This window comes from Equus asinus, chromosome 2, assembly GCF_041296235.1.
Source record: "Equus asinus isolate D_3611 breed Donkey chromosome 2, EquAss-T2T_v2, whole genome shotgun sequence".
Taxonomy (NCBI): domain Eukaryota; kingdom Metazoa; phylum Chordata; class Mammalia; order Perissodactyla; family Equidae; genus Equus; species Equus asinus.
Genome location: NC_091791.1, coordinates 97,352,197 through 97,368,467, shown reverse-complemented (window position 1 = coordinate 97,368,467; position 16,271 = coordinate 97,352,197). Strand labels below are relative to the sequence as shown.

General features: G+C 51.4%; 1 protein-coding gene across 4 annotated transcripts in view; it reads left to right on the top strand.

Annotated features, from left to right (window-relative positions):
* Positions 1–425: 425 nt before the first annotated feature.
* ARNT2 (aryl hydrocarbon receptor nuclear translocator 2) overlaps positions 426–16,271 on the top strand; it is a 169,149-nt gene continuing 153,303 nt past the window's right edge. For 2 of the 4 annotated variants that reach the window (XM_070494241.1, XM_070494234.1), the window contains exon 1: positions 1,804–1,945. In XM_070494241.1, the coding sequence (XP_070350342.1) occupies positions 1,819–1,945 (127 nt within the window). In that variant the 5' untranslated portion in view covers positions 1,804–1,818. Of the gene's footprint in view, positions 835–1,803; positions 1,946–16,271 lie in introns of those variants that run through there. The other 2 variants (XM_014842659.3, XM_014842658.3) reach the window with 2 other exon arrangements.

Sequence of the window (16,271 nt, the reverse complement as noted above, 5' to 3'; positions counted from 1 at the left end):
AACATCTTTTAAATTCTCAATTAAGTTGTTAAATAAGGCTCCTGCGACAACCTCTGGTAACAAGCAGTGACAGCCACCCTGGCGAACAGGAGAGCAGAGCTGAGCGCCTTACTCAAAGCCAAGTCATGGCAATTTCCTGGGCCAGGCTGCCTCTGGCCGGGTGTCCATCGAGGGCACTCTGAAGCTGCGTGTGGCGGTGGCCTGGGAGCTGCCCGCGACCTCAGCAAGTTCTGGGCACCGGGCGCTCAGCCCTAGGCACCGGCCCGTCCCCGGCCCGGGGAGGCGCGCGGCCCTGGCATGCTAAGTGGGCAGCCCGGGGGCGCCTTTGTTTCCCGCGGCCGTCTCCAAGGACCCGCTTTCCCTCTGAATCTTAATGGCCTGCTCCCCCGCCGCCTCCGCCCTGGCACCCGGCCTGGGGACAGCGCCCCTCCGCGGTGCGTCCCCGGACACCCGGGCGGCGGGGCTGGGGGCAAACCGAGACTAGGCGAGCCGGGGACGCGCACACCTGCGGGCCAAGGGGGTGCCCCTCCACCAGCCGCCCCCCACTTGGGGGTCCCACTGCCCGCGGCCGCAAGTCTCGCGGTGCTACGGCCTGGACCGGGGAGCCGCGGCCGGCGCCCCTCGCCGCCTGACAAAGGCCGGCCCGGGAGGCGGAGGCCGAGGCGGGGCGGAGGCGGGAGGCGGGGGCGGCGGCGGAGGCGGCTGCAGGAGCGAGGAGCGCCGCCCGCGCGTCCTTTGTGTGGCGGCGGCGCCCGGGCCTGCGCCTCCCGGGGCGCCGGGCTCCGCGCCGCCCTCCGTGCAAGATGGCAACGCCGGCTGCCGTCAACCCTCCGGGTGAGTAGCCGCGCGGCCCGCAGGCCCTGGCCGGAGCCGCAGCGGCTGAGGGGCCGGGCCCGCGGAGCGCCCCCGGGAGCATGGACCCGGCGCTCGGTCCCCGGGTCGGGCGGTGGGAGCGGCTGTCACTCTGCGCGGCAGCCTCAGCCTCAGCATCAGCACCAGCGGCTGCATCTTCATCCCGATGTCTGCCCGTCCCCGTCCCCGGGATGCGCCGGCCGGTGTCGGCGGGCGGCGGGGCCCTGGCCTCGCATCCCCGGGAACCAGAAGGACCGGCCCAGGATCCCCTCAAGTTCCGAAAATAACGACCTTTGCCTTCCCCATCCCACGCGTTTTTCTCTTCCGGTCCCGGACCCCGTGGCATCGCGGCGTCAGCAGGTCCCGGCGGGGAGAAGGGTGGGTACAACGCTGAGGAGGGAAAAGTTTGGAGCCAGGATTCAACAGGGCGGAGCTCCCCGGACTCTTCCCCTGCCCTCCGCGGCCCCGAAGCTCTGGTCTTTTGCGCCCTGTGCGATTGGCTACTGTGCATCCCAATCTTTAATGGGCGCAAAAACCCAACCTGTAATAACATAGCGTGGAGCGGCCCCAGCCCTGCCCCCAAATCACATCCTCTGCCTGGGGCCGACCTGTCCTCAGTGTGCGCTCTGTGACAACCGTGCTCATTCCTGTAGATTTCGAAAATGGAAAGAGGTCCCGATCAAGTGGGAATATTGACCCGTTTAGGAATCGTAGTAGGGAAATTGTATTTTAGTTGGGGAAATGCCCTACCTGCTGAGTAGGACTGCCCGAGGCGTGTCCGAGGATGGGAAGGGGGACCGACTGCTAGGAAGTTTTGGGTGTTGTGCAGTGACTGCTGTGGGCATGGCACGGAGCTAAGTCCCTGCGGAGGGTGGAGGGAGGGTCAGACAGAGGCCAGCCCTCAGGTATTCCCAGTAGACGGAGGTCTCGTGTTGGGGGTGGGGTGAGGTGGGGTGAACACCCACAATGCCTAGCAAAGGAAAAAAAAAGTGTCGCCAGAGAGTTAGGAGTGAAGGATCTCTTCCATCTGAAGCGGTCAAGAAGGCTTGTGGAGACTGGACATTTCGGAGACTGGACTTTGCAGAACTGGAAGGTTTGCATATGCAGAGCCAGGAGCTGAAGGGACTTGCAGGTGGACGCGATAGCATGAGGGGCGGCGGACTTGCTCTGAGCATGCGTGGGTGTCCTGAGCCATGGGGGCCCCGGGGATGGAAGAGCCAGCAGCGATTTCACCTCCAGTGGTTTGGCTGTGGCCGGGCTCTAGCGGGCATTGATGGACAGCTGAGGAGTATGGACTGTCTCCCTCTGCATTAAGAGAGCATCCTTGGTGGTAGTGAACAAGGAGGTCAGATGCTCATGGTTCTTCTGGAAGATTAGTTTGTCAGCCATGTCTGGGTAACACAGAAAAAAAGAGCAGGACTGGAGGCAGGAGGCCTGGCTGAAATGAGGCGGGTGCTGGGAGAGGAGCCTTGGTGGCTCTATCTTGGAACACAGAGGAGGGGCAGCACCGTTAGTGGGGCGGAGACCCTCAGATTTTGAGCAAGGGTGAAAGAGGAGGCCAAGGGGACACAGAGGAGACGTGTCCGTGGGGACATAGAGGTGAGGAGCCAGAGGAGTTCCCTGTCCAGAGCACTGAGTGGGAGCACGGCTGGTTTGAAGACACAGCTGTGCCATTTTGCTTGCAAGTGAAGCCTACCATTTCAACCTGTTCAGCTGCTGACAAATCAATAACAAATTGATAGCTTTAAATGTTATGACATTAGAAAAGGTAAAGGAAGTGAAATGAAGATGTGTTAATCCAATATCGGTTTATGTAGAAACTAGGAATAAAATCAGAGAGGTGACTTACATAACATATATACTAGTACATCCCTGTTTAAAACTGTTTTGTCCATTATTTTGTGCCATGAGCTAGACAGAGTCCAGTTGGGGCAGCCGCCAGGCCTGGTGGTGCTGAGCACGCAACGCCCGTGCTGTGGACTGTGGGAGACCTGAATGGTGCACTTGCAGGATTGTTTTTATTATCTGCAGACGCCCAGCCTGATGGACAGTCAGTGATGTCCACGTCTTTTCTCGGTTGGCAGAGATACTGGAGATCTTGAGCATGGTTAGAACCTCTCACGTGAAAATTTCTTGAGGTGACCGCCTTTTCTCTTGTCCACCATCTTTTCTTTTCCTCGTGCCCTGTGGCAACACTTGGATCTGTGTGACTTGTTGTTCTTGCCCCGCGAAGCTCTAAGGTCTTTGGGAGAAAAGGTATAGTCTCAAGGGATGTGTCTGAAGGCTTGAGTCCAGGAGAGAGATTTCAGATTCGACTGGCAGTTTACAACAAGGAGAGGCAAGGCGCCACGCATGGTACCCAGAGTCCCCGTCTTGTGGGCAGGAGTTGTAGGATGCTTCCTGGACACTGCCTCCTCCTGCCACCTCACTCCGCTCCCCAGAGGTCATTGCTTTGCACAGAATAAGAGCTTGGTAAACACAGGCAAATGGCCTGGAAGGCACCAGTTCTTTCTGCTGCTAGGCTGTGCCCAGGGTACAAAGGCCATAGGCCATCCCTTCCTCAACCCCAACCTCACCCACTTGTTCTGGTTTGTCCAGCAGCCACACTTGCAGTTACACTTCTCTGTGACGTATGGTGGGGGCACTCTGGGGTCTCAGTGATCACAGGTGAAGCGAGCATCTTCACACCTCATGTTATTCAGGTGAGATGAGCCAGGTGCACGCCTGTAATCTGCCCCTTCTAGGTCCCCTGTTTGGGTTTTAGGTTAGGATTCTACCAGCTACTCCGGGGGAGGAGTCGTCTCTGGAGAAAGAAGGGTTTGGCTCCCAGATGTTCTCCTCATGGCTTTGGCCGGAGTTGTCCTGGGTCTAGTTCCATCCTCTGTGGCCTCTGCCACCTCCTTACTTCTAGGTCATCTGCCTAGGTCCCCACATTGGCTGCTGATACTGTTGTGATGGCTGATTTTCTCTGTTCTTTCTGGGCAGGGATGGCAATGTCCTCTAGACTAGAGGACGGAGTTCTAGAATTTTCTCTTCTGTGCATATGTATTCTTTGTTTCACTTCCTGTTTGGGTGATAGTTAAGCATTTCTGGTTTATGTGAAATAGTGAAGGTTTGTACTAGTTTCATGCATGAAAGGGTGTCTGCCACTGAAGTGGCACAGTGGAGAAGGGGACTGTGTTTCCACTGCCATTGTTCAACCTTCATCTTTCGTAACTTAAGCATGAGAGAATTGGGTACAAATTCAGACCAGCGATAGTTAGGAATTATGCATTATCCGGACATCCTCTGAAATGAATATTTGCAGAGTAATTAATAAGACTTGCATATTTTAAAGGAATTCAAAGGTATGTTTTAAGAGATTTAGAATGTCTACTTTTTTCTGAAATAATTATTACTAGACTACTTTTCCCTCTGGGTTTCTGGCCTTTGGCATTTTAATTTGGAATTGGTTGTATAGTACAGGAAGATTCTCTGGGCAAATTGCCTTAGATGGAGGGACTTTGGGGTCAGTTCAACAAACATATTGAAAGCCTGTGAGGTACAAAGCTCTGTGCAGGGCGTGGGGCAATGTGAAGATAAGGAAGAATGTCCCTTGACCTGGGGGAGTCCTGAGTCTAACAGGGGAAGTGTAAGTAGACTGACTTTCTGACAAAGGTAGGATGAGATGATCATTGGTGTGTATGGATCGTGATTGGGATGCAGAGGAAAGGTGGGATGAGATGATCATTGGTGTTTATGGATAGTGATTGGGATGCAGAGGAAGCCTTGTGGGGAGGTAACTTCTGAAATGTGGCTTTTTGAAGGGAGAGGTGTTGGCCTATGGAGAATTTAGAAAGGGTCACTTCAAGCTGGGGTTGTGTGGGAAGACTCGTGAAAGTGTGGGACCCGGCAGTGCTTGTCCCCTCAGTGCTCTTGGGGAGCTGGATGGGCTCCCCGAATGCAGGGTGGGTTTGGAGCGCTGGGGACGTGCGTGCTGTGCTGGCAGGCTTTCCAGCAGCACTGCCTCGAGCAGAGAGGACACCCAAACAGGCTGAATGTGAAGTCCAATTTCTGTGCATTCTGCATTTCATGGAATCTATGAGCCCATCAATTGCAGGAAAAATCATTATTTTATGTACTTTTAGGAAAAAAGTTGTTACCAATTCAGCTTCGACACACCATCAATTGTAAAATGCCCTCCCTTTCAGTGATGTTAAAAAACATTTAGAACAGTAAAATACCGTGCATTAAAAATACATCAACTTTGCTGCCTGACCACCTGCGTCTAAAACATATGGTCTCCTTTTCAATAAAAGACTTTATAAAGTTTGCCCTTTAGGCCTGTGCCAGGGAGCCCCGTGATGAACCAATAGCTTTTAGGCTTCTGCCAAAAGAAAGGAGTGACACCTGGAAAAGAGGTTTATTTTTTCCTCATAATATGTTCATTGAGCAACTGCTACGTGCCAGGTACTGAGCCAGGTTCTGGGGGTACAGTGGTGAGCAAGACAAGTCAGCCCAGTCATCGTGCTGCTGACGGCCCAGCGGGCAAGTAGTCATACAGAGTCCCACGAATGTGTTCCGTATAAAATGTGTTAATGCTGTGAAGAAATGAGGGCCTCCTTGAGGAGGCAACCTTTCAGCTGAGGTCTGAAGAACGAAGAGAAACACATGAGGAAGAGCATTCCAGACACGGGGAAGAGCCGCCCAGAAGGCTGACGTCCAAAAGAGCTGGGCTGGGTTGAGGAACCAGAAAAGGCCAGTGTGGCTGGAGAGCAGTGAGCAGGGGCGAAAGTGGTGTGGGAGCTGGAGATGTGGGTAGAGGCTGGATCATGGGAGGCCACTGAGCTTGGGGTGGGAGGGTTCAGATTTTATTCTAAGAGCAATAGAAAGCCACACAAGGGTCTTGAGCCATGGAGAGATAAGGTCCCACCTGCACTTTAAGATGCTCTCTCTGGCTGCTGTCTGGAGAGCAGGTTGGAAGGAGGCGGGAGGAGAAGCAAGACTCCAGTTAGTTGCTGACTTAGGCCCGGGGTGCAGTGGAGATAGAGAGAAGCAGATAGAGCTGAGATGTATTTTGAGGTGGGGATGCCATGATGAACAACTCCGGCGTACCAGTTACATCCTTGTCCATCCTTGCAGTTGGGCAGGGCATGTCCTGGTTGGCCACATGCAGCAACTCTTTATTTTGGGTGGAACCATCAGGTCTATATGGTAAAGGGTTGGGGGAGGGTGCTGAGGGAGAAGGAAGAGTCACGGATGAGTCCCAGCTCTCTGTCTGGGCACCTGGGTGGTTGGAGGTGATGGGAAGGTGGTGAGGTGCAGGTGACCCATGGGGCGTACTGGAGGCCTCAGCATTGGTTGAGTGGAGGTGCCCATGAGACGCAGAGGTAGAGCTGTCAGGGAGGCTGTGGGCCACATGGGCCCGAGGTATCTGGGCTGGAGAAATAAATGAAGAGGGATGCTAGCCAGCCTTTCGCTGGGTCCTCTAAGTGTTTTCCTTGGGGAAACGGAGATCATAGAGAAGAGAACACTTGAGGAAATCGCCTTGGTTCCCAAGCAGTGTCTCCACTTCCTGCTTCGTGGTCAGTCTTTGCTGAGATTCACCAAGGCGCACAGGGAAATCGTTTCTGCATCTCTTCCAGAACTATTACTCCACTCATGTCCGTGTGTGTGTCAGATTTGCGCTTGGCTGTAACATCAGAAAGGAACGTGCAGTGGAGTTGCCCAGGATTGGAGTATTCTGTTTGAGGTGGGTGGTGAGGCCTACAAACAGAAGCTGGTAGGAGCTGCTATCGGGCAGGTCAGGCTGTTGGGCTGGTCTATCACACAGAGCTTTGTGTTCAATGAATAAAAACGATTTCCCATTCCTAGTCAAGCTCCTTCCCACTTGAGGGCTTCTGTTTATGCTGCACTCCTCTTGGAATGATGAATTGCTCACCTGTCCTTCTGTCCCCACTCCAGCCCCTCCCCACACCTGACCATTCCACCTTCCAGCTCCTTTCATGTCTTTCTGGCCTCAGCTTGAATTCTTACTCCAACGGGGAGACCTTTCCTGATCCTTTATGCAGATAAAGCGTGCCTGTAACGCGTTCTCCCAGGGCCCCCTGCACAACGTGCTTTGCATGTGGAGTGCTTCCCTCACTTGCAATGAAGTGGTAAATCCTGTGGTTATTTGCTCAACGCCTGTGTCTCCTGCAGGACTGGAAGCCCCCTGAGGGCGGGAACGCATCTGCCGCTGTGCCGGCCTAGCACCTACCATAATGGATGAATGGACGCCAGAGAATTGTGTTGTAGTCTTGTATGTGGCTGCCTTTAAATGTCTGCCTTGAAGGAAAGAAAACATGTACCCTGCATTTGTAGGTCTCGGAAACAAAATAGGCCAGAGCTGTCTAATTTAGCTTCTGATTTTTATATGTGGGAACTGATTTTGGTCTGAAAATCCCTACCCAAGCCAGTTCCTCTAGACTATATAATAAGGTAGAGAAGCCTTGGGGGCACACACATCTTATCATTCTCCCCAGGAGGAGGGCAGGTCAGCCTGGAGACAGCCTGGAGCCTAGCTGGTAGTGGTGGAAGGCCCATTTCCACCAGGTTTCTTGTTAAAGTCCCACTCGGGTTGTCTCCGAGGCGCCCTCCCCTTTGCTGCCTTCTGTTTTCCGTGCAACACTGCTGCTGCGGCATGCATAAGGACCAGCGGTCGCAGATAAGGTAAAACTCCAGGCTGGCTTTGGGATTCCACCCCCTCCCCCAACAGGAGCTGGCTGCAGCAGGTGAAAGGATGCCTTCTCGCCCTCTGATCGGTGCCACCAGCTCTGGAGCGGGAAGCTGAGGCCCTTTGCAGATAAGTGGAGACTCTGGGTTTTGTGACTGTAACAGTTTGACCATTTCTCAGGCAAATCCACAAAAAAGCAAAAATGTTTACAAGTAGATAGTTCCTGCTTTTGTGCCTTGTAGGAACCTGGAGTGCCCTTTACTGCTTTGGTCATGTTGTGAGCGCGGCGGAGCGCGGCGGAGCGGAGCATGGGGGGTCTTCTCTGAGCCCCTGCTGAGGAGTTGGCATCTTTCTTCCCCATGACCACTTTTTCCCTGAATGCAACAATAAAGATACATGTAAATTGTAAAAAAATTTGGAAAGTGTACAAAAGCACTAAGATAGTCCCACCACCCACCATTAACATTTTAGCATATGTCCACAGACTTTCCTTCTAGATATTATATATATACAAAATAGAATTGTTCTGAAATACTGTCTTGTTACATTTTTGCCCCTTCATTAACAGGAACAGCATCTCCTACCAGGGATACTGAAGTGTCCTGTTTTATGGCCATCATTTATTGACTCAGTTTCCTCTATTTGGTGTGCTTTTCCATCTGTCAGAATTATACACACAACGTTGTAAGGAACATCCCTGTGTGTAAACACGTAATTAATTTTTTTCCTTAGGGTAACTTGCTGGCAGTGGAACTGAACAGTCAGATGGGTGTATATGTTTCAGTTCATGTTGCTTTCTGCAAAGGTTAAACCAGAGGCTCTGAGAGGTTCAGAGATGTACATGGGGTCCCCAGGGTGTAAGTGGAAGAGCAGGACATGAGTCCAGACTGCTCTTGGCAGCTCCACCGGGCTCTCTCCCTGCCTGCTGGGGTCCTGTCTGTGCCCCATAGTCCCCCCTCCACCTGCTCCCTTTCCGGTTCACCACAGGTGCTGTTAACTGTCCCAGAAACCTTTGCTCACTGCCTGTTGTCCACACCTCCCCCTTGGACTGAACTGCGCATTTCCAACCAGACCACCTGGCTGACCTGTCCCCCGGCTTAGAGAGCACTGGGTGGAGCGAGTCGTTGCCCTTCCTGCCTGCCTTTGTGGCATCAGTCAGGTCGTGGTAGTTGTTCCTGCTTCAAATGCACTTTCAGGAGGTTTTAATAACTAAGGGCAAATGTGTTGATTTGGGCATCCCTGCTTTTCTTCCGCAGCTCTGAAAAATAGAGAGCAGCCGCCCGTGGCACTGGGCACCTCTCCATCCAGGCCCAGGAGGCACAAGGAAAAACTTGGATGTAGGGCGGCCAGGGGGATTCAGGGGTGCCGTGTGCAGGGTGGAGAGCACCAGGGGAGGTGGCTTAAGCTGAAACCGAGCTCAGTGGGCAGCTCCAGGGCCTCCTGAGAGCCAGGCCAGCAGAGGACCTTGCTGGGAGCTGAGGTGGGACCAAAGGAGAGGACGGTCCTCTTTCCTACACCGGACACTCCTTGGGACCCCACAGTGACCCATTCTGGCCATGAGAGGCTCTCTGCCTGTTGAGTAAAGCAATTTCCAGCCTCTTTTTGCCTTGCCCGCCAAATTGCCCCAAGAGTGGTTAAGGAAAAAGCCACTGAAATCAATAAATGACTGAAGGGAGACCAGGAAAGCCAAATGGTTGCTCCTTACAGACATTAATAGGTAAGCTGAGTTCCAGACTCTGAGGCAACAGGAAGCCTGAAGTTAATTTATGCCTCAACTTTTTTTTATCCATCGCTATACCCAACTGGTTTCTTTTCTTTTCTTGGAGATGCCTCGACTGAGCCCAGTGGCAGAACATCTGAGAAACCTGGCCTGGGGGGGCCAGAGGTGTGTCCACTCAGTGCTTGTCAGCTGGGGGCATTTGCAGTGTCTGGAGACATTCTGGGGGTGGATGGGGAGGTGCGGTTGAGTGGTGGCCTCTAGAGGGAAGAGGCCAGGGATGCTGCTAAACGTCCTACAGTGCCCAGGGAGCTCCCCCAAAACAAAGAATTATCCAGCCCCAAATGTCATTAGTGCCGAGGTTGAGAAACTCGGGTCTATGGGGACAGGACTCTGTTGGCCTCTGGGCAGTGGCGGCTGGGCTGGGAAAGGACCCAGGAGGCCCCCGTGACCACCACTTCAGTATAAGAAAACGTGGCAGCTTTAGAAACAAGAGGATACTTTGCAGATCATTATGATAGACGCGATGGAAGCTGATTCCAACGTGAAATAACAGAACTGCGAGAATTTTGGATTATTATTTTTAGAACAGCATTGATGTTTCTATCACATCAGCAGTTTGAAACGAGGCCTAGTCTGGAATCATTTGCCATAATTTGATAGGCCTGATGGATTCCCAGCCCTGCAAAAGAGTAAAATGGATGAATGTGATCAAGGACCACAGCTGTGTTCTCTCTTTTTTGAAAGCATTTCACACCAGAGAACTTCCAACTTGGTTCAGCCAGCCAGTTTCAGTTTCAGCCAGTGCTCCCCTTCCCCCTGCATGGGGGCTACTGTGCTTTGTGCCGGGGGACAGAAAGATGTTGAGTAAAATAGGTGTGTTCAGCCAGTCTCTAAAACAGGCAACACTGGGACAATTTTATGCAAACAACTGATGGTATGCTAGAGAGCAAAAGAATACGTACACCCTGACCGGTTCCTTATGAGAGGCACACAAAGAATGCTAATGGAATCGGTTCAGGGTGTGCCGCTCATTTTAGGACAAGAGCGTATGCCTTTTCCTAGTTGGTCTCACAAACTGCAGGTCTCTCTCCCCAGCTGCCCGCCCGACGTGCCTATCCATGTGTCCCACAGATTCTGCAAAGCCAGCTCCTTCTGCACTGCCTCCTCCCCGGGTTCCCCTGTGGCAGTGAATGGCACCACTCTCCATTCATTGGCCCGAGCCAGACATTAATTATATTAATTGCTTATCCACCTAATTAAACAAATACTAATTGAATGCCAACCGTGTGCTCACAGTGGCGCGCAGAGCAAGGCGTGGTTCCTGCTTTCACGGAGCTCACCGTGTGGTGGGAGAGTCAGCCACTTATTAAATAATCAGATGTGCAAGGATACCGTTAAAATAAGTATCACGAAAGAAAGGAGGCTTTGTTTCCAAATGGAACAGGAAGCCATTGAAGTGTTGTGAGCGGGGGGCCATGTGTTGGGAGGCGGGTTTTGAAAAGACCTCTGTGGCTGCTGAGTGTGACGGGTGGGTGACGGCTGTGCAGCCGGGGGACTGCGGAGGCCTGCAGGTGGCAGCGGCCCGTGGAGAGAAACCAGTGGACTCCGGAGAGGTTTAGGAGGTAAAGCCCACTGAATCAGATGATGGACCAGAGAATAGCTGATGCGAGGGCAGGAGGGGTGAGTTCCTGCTTCAGGCAATGGCGGGAAGGGTGGCATTTCCCAAGACAGAGAACGCTGATGAGGTCCTGGTATTTGGGGGTGTTTTGGTGGAGGTGGCGCGGGTCACCAATTTGACCGTGGATGTGTTGAGTTTAGGGCATCTTGAGTTCAAGATGTCCAAGCGATATGGGGATTTGCCAGAAACCTCTCGGTTGCTTCATTTCCCTTAGAGTTGGGACTTTTTTTCAGCGCAGGATCCCCAGTACCTTGAAAAAGCCCTGGCACATGATTGATGCTTAATAAATACTTAGTTACTGAATGAGTGAATGAATGCATTGGTCTCCAGATCACAAACAGTGAAGAGAGACACGTCCACCACAAGGTTACTGTTTTGTCTTTGGTAACTTTTTATGCTGAGTAATTTCAGACTTACAGAAAAGTTGCAAGAATGGTACAAAGACCTGTCTACCCATCACCAGGACTCCTTGTGTGTTAACCTTTACCACGTTCGATTTACCAATTTCTCCAGTTTTCCTCTTCTCTGTATTTCCGAACAATTTGAGACTAAGTGGTAGACACGATGCCCCTTTTAATTCTAAATGCGTCAATATGTGTTTCCTAAGAATGAGGACATTCTCCCACATGACTACAATTTAGGACCAAAATCAAGAAGTTAGCATAAATATAATAGTATTATTTAATCCACACATCTTCATCACGTTTACCAATTGTTCTTCATAGCCAAAAGCATTTTTTTTCTGGCCCTAGGTTTAATCAGGATTACAAGTTGCATTAGTCGCGATGTCTCTTTAGTCTCTTTTAATTCTGGAGTAATTGCTCAGTCTTTTTTGTTTTTTTTTTCTTTCGTGGCCTTCACATTTTTGCTGAGGGCAGGCCGGTCCTTTTGTAAAATATCCCTCCATTTGTTTTTGTTTGATGTTGCCTCATGATTACATTGAGGTTGTGGTTTTTAAATTTTTTACCTAAAACGCCACAAAAGCAATGTCGTATCTCAAGACAATGTTTAGAAGTCACTACTTTGGAGCGAGTCTGAGCTGATGGGGTCAAGGTCCCATGCAGAAAGACTGAGGAAGGCGACTCGTGATTTCAGATGCCTTCTCTGCCAGCCTGGCACACCCCCTCCTTGGGTTCTATGCACCGTGTATAGAAGGCTCCAGATGCTTCTTGTCCCAAAGGATTTTTTTAAAAAAATAACACTTTTCTAAACTAAATATAAACTTCGTTTGACAAATAAAATAATCATCCTCTGACTATGTAAGGATCGTCATAGCTCTAGTAAAGTCAATAGGGAGTTAAAAGTGTTTAATTACTAACGTCTCTGACATACAAATTGGAAAGCTTTCCAGGTAAGTTGCTCGTGTGGAATGCCGGAAACACAGGGCAATTAACCATCGGATCTTCACGCAAACAGTAACTAGTGTGTGATTTTTCCTGTTCTTTTTCGCTGGTGCGTATCCAGGTTTAGACGTGGATTTGCATTTATTTTAGGAAGTTAATTTGCAACTTCTGTGTTTCACTTAAAAACAAGTTTGCATTTTACTGCAACTTCATGAAGACCTAGCGATTTAAAAACCAAATTTTTTTTGCATCGTTTGCCTGCAGAAACTTGCTAAGTCTCCCCCTCTCCTCCTCCACTTTCTTCTCTTCCTTTCCTCCCCTCTCCCTCCCTCCCTTCTTTCTTTATCCCTCTGTCTTCCTCCTCCTCCACCTCCTCTTCCTTTCTTCCCTTTGTCCTCCGTGCTCTCTCCCTTCCTCCCCCTCTCCCTGGCCCTCCTCCTCTCCTTCTCTTTCATCAAAGGAACCAGACTGGGGGGAAATATGGGGTCTACCCCAGTGGTCAAAGGTGGTTCTTCTTGCTAGGCAGGTAGCTGAGCGCCCAGACTCCTCTACCACGTGTGCGGTGGTGATGTGCACTCTGGGAGGCAGCACAGACAGGCACTCTCTTTCCTGACCTGTAAAATGAGGTGACTTCTTTCTTGGCCTCTGATCACGCAGTGGGGCCTGTTCTGTGTGCTCAGGATTCCGAGGGGAGCAGGACGTGGTCCCTGGGCTGGAGGCGGGCCACGTGGACCCGGTGCCCGCGGCTCGGGGGCCAGCTGGTTACCCTCTCGCGCCTCGCCAGGTTGTGCTGAGGATTAAATGGTCGTGTTTAACAAAGTTTGGGATGGTACCCGGCACACGGTAAGCCCCGGGGCAGGGGTGCCTTTTCTGGCTGTGATTGCTTTTATTGATGTGTCGCTGTGAGTGGAGCTAGCACAGGGCCCAGACTTGGTGAAGGGCATCTTTCCAGCTGCGCAGGGGAAACTTGGGGAGCAGATACCCATGTGCGCTTATGCAGGAGAGGGGGGCTCTCGTGACACAGGAAGCGTGCCCTCGCACTCTGCGTGGTTGGGGTCTTCCGCGCATGCCCTCCCTGCTCCAGGGTCCCTCCCCCCATCATTACTGGGAACGCCCTGAGGCCTGCCTCTGCTGTCCCCACTCCTCACAGACCTGGGAAGACGAGCCTCAGAGCAGCCCCGTCCCCAGCCTGCTGGACTCCAGGCTGCTTCCTCCTATCGCGCTGTGACTGTCCTTCTCACCACCCCTCGCTGTTCGCTGGACTTTCCGCCCTGGTCTTGCCCCTGAGTGCAGACTGGTAATGCCCTGTCGTCCACTCCTGTCTCCTCTGCTTCCTCCCTGGCAGAGGGGGAGGAGGGAGGGTCCCATCACACAAGGACGATTCTCCCTCCTAGCCCCTCCCAAGCTCTGGACAGACCAGGGTGAGGCCTGACCACCCAAGCGGGTCCCTGTTGATGGCCGAGGGCTGCTGTGACCTGGACACTGTGCCCGGATGCCTGGGACTTGCCTCTGCGGACGGCGGCTCTGTGCCCCCATCTCCTGCCTCTTTAATTGGCCCTGCTGGGCCTCATGCCGAGTTCCCAGAGAATCGAGTTTGTATAGCACTTTGTAGGCGCACTCGGAGTTAGGGCACATGCCCTTTTTTGTTCAAGTTTATTCATTCGTCTTCAATCATCCATTCGACAAATACTCATTAACCGTCTGCTCTTTATTCATCGTGGTGCTTAGGTGCAGGGAATAACCGGGTTAGAAAGAAGGAGTCTGCGCCTTCTTGCATTTGCATCTTCTAGCGGCCGCTGCTTCCCAACGGGGCCGCATCATCCCAACGGGAATGTTCCAGTGCTGGGATCGGACCCTACCCCTAGTGCAGGCCCGGACAGACCGTCCACCACCAGGTGGTGCTGTCACACAGGTTGCTCAACCACTCAAGCTGGACCTGCCTCTAATCGCAGCAGGGTGGGCTGTTAACACAGCTCTGCAGGCCCAGAGCTCTGTCCTCAGATGGGGATGAGTGGGGAAAGAGAGGCGTTTCTGACACGTTCCCAGATGGTGCTGATGCTGCTGGTCCCTGGACCACCTGCCAGGTCCGCAGAGGCAGCGGCAGCTAAGCTCATAATGTGCCCATGGCTGCCTCGCCCATCTGGTTCAGGGCTTCTGGGTCCATGAACTCGTGGACCTTCTGGATGGTTGGACTCTCGAGCCCATTTCACAGATGAGGAAGTGGAGGCTTGATGGCGACAGCCGGTGATTGGCAGGGCTGAGACTCAGTGGCTCTGATCCTAAGTGACCCTCTCTGCTGTTACACCGTGCTCCCTGGGTGGTCTGGGGGGAGAAGGAAGTGGGTGAACTGTTCTGGGATACGTGAACCGGGGGTGTTAACCAGGCGTCATTCTGGGCAGCAGAGAGAGCAGGAAAAGTGCTGTGTCTGTGCCCCGGTCCCGCCTGTGGCCCGCCATGATCTGGCTTTGTGCTCGTGGTCACCCCACTTTTCTCGCGGGGCTTCCATTTTCTCATCTGTCTGATGACCGGTTGGTTGCTGGTGGGGGAGTCCTTTCGTTTGTTGTGCTGGGTGTTCATGGGTCCCTTTCCGTCTAGAGGCTCTGACTTTTAGGGCCGAATGATTTCTTTTTAAGTCAGTTATTTTTCTCTGTTCTCTCTGGAAATTCTCTTAGTTGGCTACAGGCCTCCTGGGTTGGTCCTCCATCTCTTCTCTCGTTCCCCAGCTCCTTGGTTGCTTCTGGGAGGTTTAACATAGAAAATAAACCTCCAGTCTGTTTCCCCAAGAAAATGCCACTTTCTTGGCCTTAGGGATTGGAATTTCCTTACTGTCATTAACGGGCTGTGGGGAAGGAGGAGAGACGGGGCCCATGTTCTGTGCGCCATCTTTAACTGGAAAACAGTGGCTTTTCAAAGAAGCATTTAGGTTCGCTTTTTCTTTTAAAAGGAAAAGCTTCTCTAGTTGGGTAAAACAACAGAAGCCAAACTATACCATTATATACTACTATTTATAACTTGAAAAAAGTGATTAAAAAGTTTGAAGATAGAAGGGATGGGCCATGGTCTGTTAGGCCAATGCAGGCAAAAAGAAAGCCATGGTCACAATTTTAGAATCAGTCAAAAATAAATTACTGTCAAAACATCTAGTGGTACAAAGAAATTATTACCCTGTAATTTACTGGTTTTGAACTTCAATCCACCCAATAACCATGTGTAACTGATATGAATTTCTTATGCTAACTTGAGTCCAAACCCCATCATGTTGCTTTATTTTTACCCATCAAGTTAAACCTGCTTCATCCTTTCCAGCTTGGGTATTGGAATGTCCAATCTCATTTTTCCTGGGGAAGATGCACCTTTTCCCTGGGGTCACTATGTCGCTTTGGACCTTTTATAGCTCAGAAAAATTGGAAATGGGCCTCTGGTCTTTGGTGAACTGTAGTTCCTAGTGAGATACTCCTTATTCAATCCTTAGGGCCTAATTGGAAGCAGCTAGCTTGTTAGCTGTCATTTAATCTAAGTGGGCTGTCGGGAAATGATAACACTGAAAAATAAAATTAGGAAATCGATGGATGCATTAAATAGCTGATAAACCCAGATGAATAGAGAATTAATGAATTAGAAAGTAGAATGAAAGAAATTACAGAGAATTCAGCATAGAGACAGAGTTAGAATGTGTGAAAGAGTGGCTTTGGGACAAAGAGGCTAGGCTTCCTGCTTCTCATGTTTGTAAATTAGAGTTCCAGTCAGAGACAGTAAGGAGAACAGGTGAGGGGCACGATTTGAAGAGAAGAGGCTGATAATTTTCCAGAACTAGTGAAAGACATCGAGCCTGAGATTCAGAAGTTAGAACAAATCCCAAGAAATATAAATAAAAAGAGATCCAAACCTAAACAACATGTGGTGAAATAGAGAATACCAAAGACAAGGAGAAAATGGTAAAACCAGTAACAAAAAACAGGCAGATCGCCTACCAAGGAATGGCAA